General features: G+C 60.0%; 1 protein-coding gene across 1 annotated transcript in view; it reads left to right on the top strand.

Annotated features, from left to right (window-relative positions):
- Positions 1-1,711, top strand: part of VANGL2 (VANGL planar cell polarity protein 2) — a 4,394-nt gene that overhangs the window by 474 nt on the left and 2,209 nt on the right. The window contains exon 3 of the mRNA XM_010022882.1: positions 1,207-1,706. Coding sequence (XP_010021184.1) covers positions 1,207-1,706 — 500 coding nt within the window. The remainder of the gene's footprint in view (positions 1-1,206; positions 1,707-1,711) is intronic.

The raw sequence follows: 1,711 nt of genomic DNA, 5'->3' as shown, positions 1-1,711 counted from the left end.
GGGGCAGGCTCAGGGTGGAAAAACGCCCTTGGGTATCCAATCCCTAGGGATTAGCTGAATCCTCGCTCAGTGCCTGCAGGTGATGCCGGCTTGGCCATGCTAAAGTGCCAGCAGGATCCCACCAGCGAGCAGGTTGATGTGGAGGAGGCTCTGTGCTGCATCCCTCCCCCTCAGCCCCACGGTCCCATGGGGGTCCCTTGTTCCCCTGCTCTGGATACCAGAATCCTCTGGCCACCAGCACCCAGTCCTTGGCTTTAATCCTCTCCCAGCCACCTACACATGCGGCTTCAGCTCTTTTCATCTTCCCCCACCAAGAAGCTGGTGCTGGCAGAGGTGGTTTGTGGTGGCTGGGATGCCAGTGGCTGAATCTGGGTTCACTTGGGCATGGGCTGGGATTTGGGCTGGTCCTCCCAGGCCCTCCACTGCTTCCCATGCCTCCAGAAAGCCCCAGGCTGTGGCTTTAGTTTGCTCTTTGGCATGAAAGTGCTGGCTTTCCCATAGAAATTCAGAGGGGGAGAACAGGATGTGATAAACCCCCAAGTTTCAGGGGGGCCAAAGAGCTGTAAGGCAGAAATGAAAGTGAAGAAGGGGGGGACAGACAACGGACAGACCTGGGGCGGTGTTTCCAGAGCCTGTGGTGCAACATCTTCTCCCTCCACTGAACCCTCATGTTTTAGCTGGGAAGGAATGAAACGGGGTTGGGTCGATCCTGCACCCTCAGGGGGATTTTGGAGGCGGGGAGATCCATCTGGTGCTCTGAGCTGCTGCATCACCATTGACTTTGTCCTGCCCAGCACAGTGCTGGAGGGGGAGCAGCAGCAGCAGCACCAGTGAGGGTGTGTTGGGACAGCAGCCGGGCATGTTCCTTCTGGCCCTGCTAATGAGGGGGTTTGCCTGGAAGCACGATGCTTCCTCCTTCCAAAGCTGCTCTCGCTGGTGCCGGAGAGGTGCAGCGTGGCACGGAGCTGCCAGCGGGGCATTCCCAGGGGGTCCCAGAGCTGTATCTCCCTGACCCCAGGCTGAGGTTTCCACCTCAATGGGGGTGATGGCACCAGGCAGTGTGCCAGGCTTGGAGGTTTGGTGGATGGGAGAGGCTGGAGTTGGGGTGGGGAGGGGATGTTCAGCACAGCCAGCAGCCCCCTGGGGTGCTGGTGATGGGGAAAGACAAAGCCACCCCCTTGTAACCCTCCCATCCACCCTCCTTAGGATGACAACTGGGGTGAGACCACCACCGTGGTGACAGGGACTTCGGAGCACAGCATCTCGCACGATGACATCACCCGCATCACCAAGGACATGGAGGACAGCGCCCATCTGGACTGCTCCCGGCATCTGGGCGTCTCGCTGGCCGGGGCGCTGGCGCTTCTCGCCTTCCTCACCCCCCTCGCCTTCATGCTCCTGCCCCAGCTGCTGTGGCGGGAGGAACTGGAGCCCTGTGGGACACCCTGCGAAGGGCTCTTCATCTCTGTGGCCTTCAAACTCCTCATCCTCCTGCTGGGCAGCTGGGCTCTCTTTTTCCGCCGCCCCAAAGCCTTCTTCCCTCGTGTCTTCATCTTCCGAGCGTTGCTCATGGTGCTCGTCTTCCTCCTCGTCGTTTCCTACTGGCTTTTCTATGGCGTGCGGATCCTGGACTCACGGGACCGCAACTACCAGGGGGTGGTGCAGTTCGCCGTCTCGCTGGTGGACGCGCTGCTATTAGTGAATTACTTGG

The sequence above is a fragment of the Nestor notabilis genome, unplaced genomic scaffold, assembly GCF_000696875.1.
Source record: "Nestor notabilis isolate BGI_N333 unplaced genomic scaffold, ASM69687v1 scaffold24559, whole genome shotgun sequence".
Taxonomy (NCBI): domain Eukaryota; kingdom Metazoa; phylum Chordata; class Aves; order Psittaciformes; family Psittacidae; genus Nestor; species Nestor notabilis.
The sequence above is the reverse complement of the archived record's forward strand: the minus strand, read 5'-3'. Positions and strand labels throughout refer to the sequence as shown.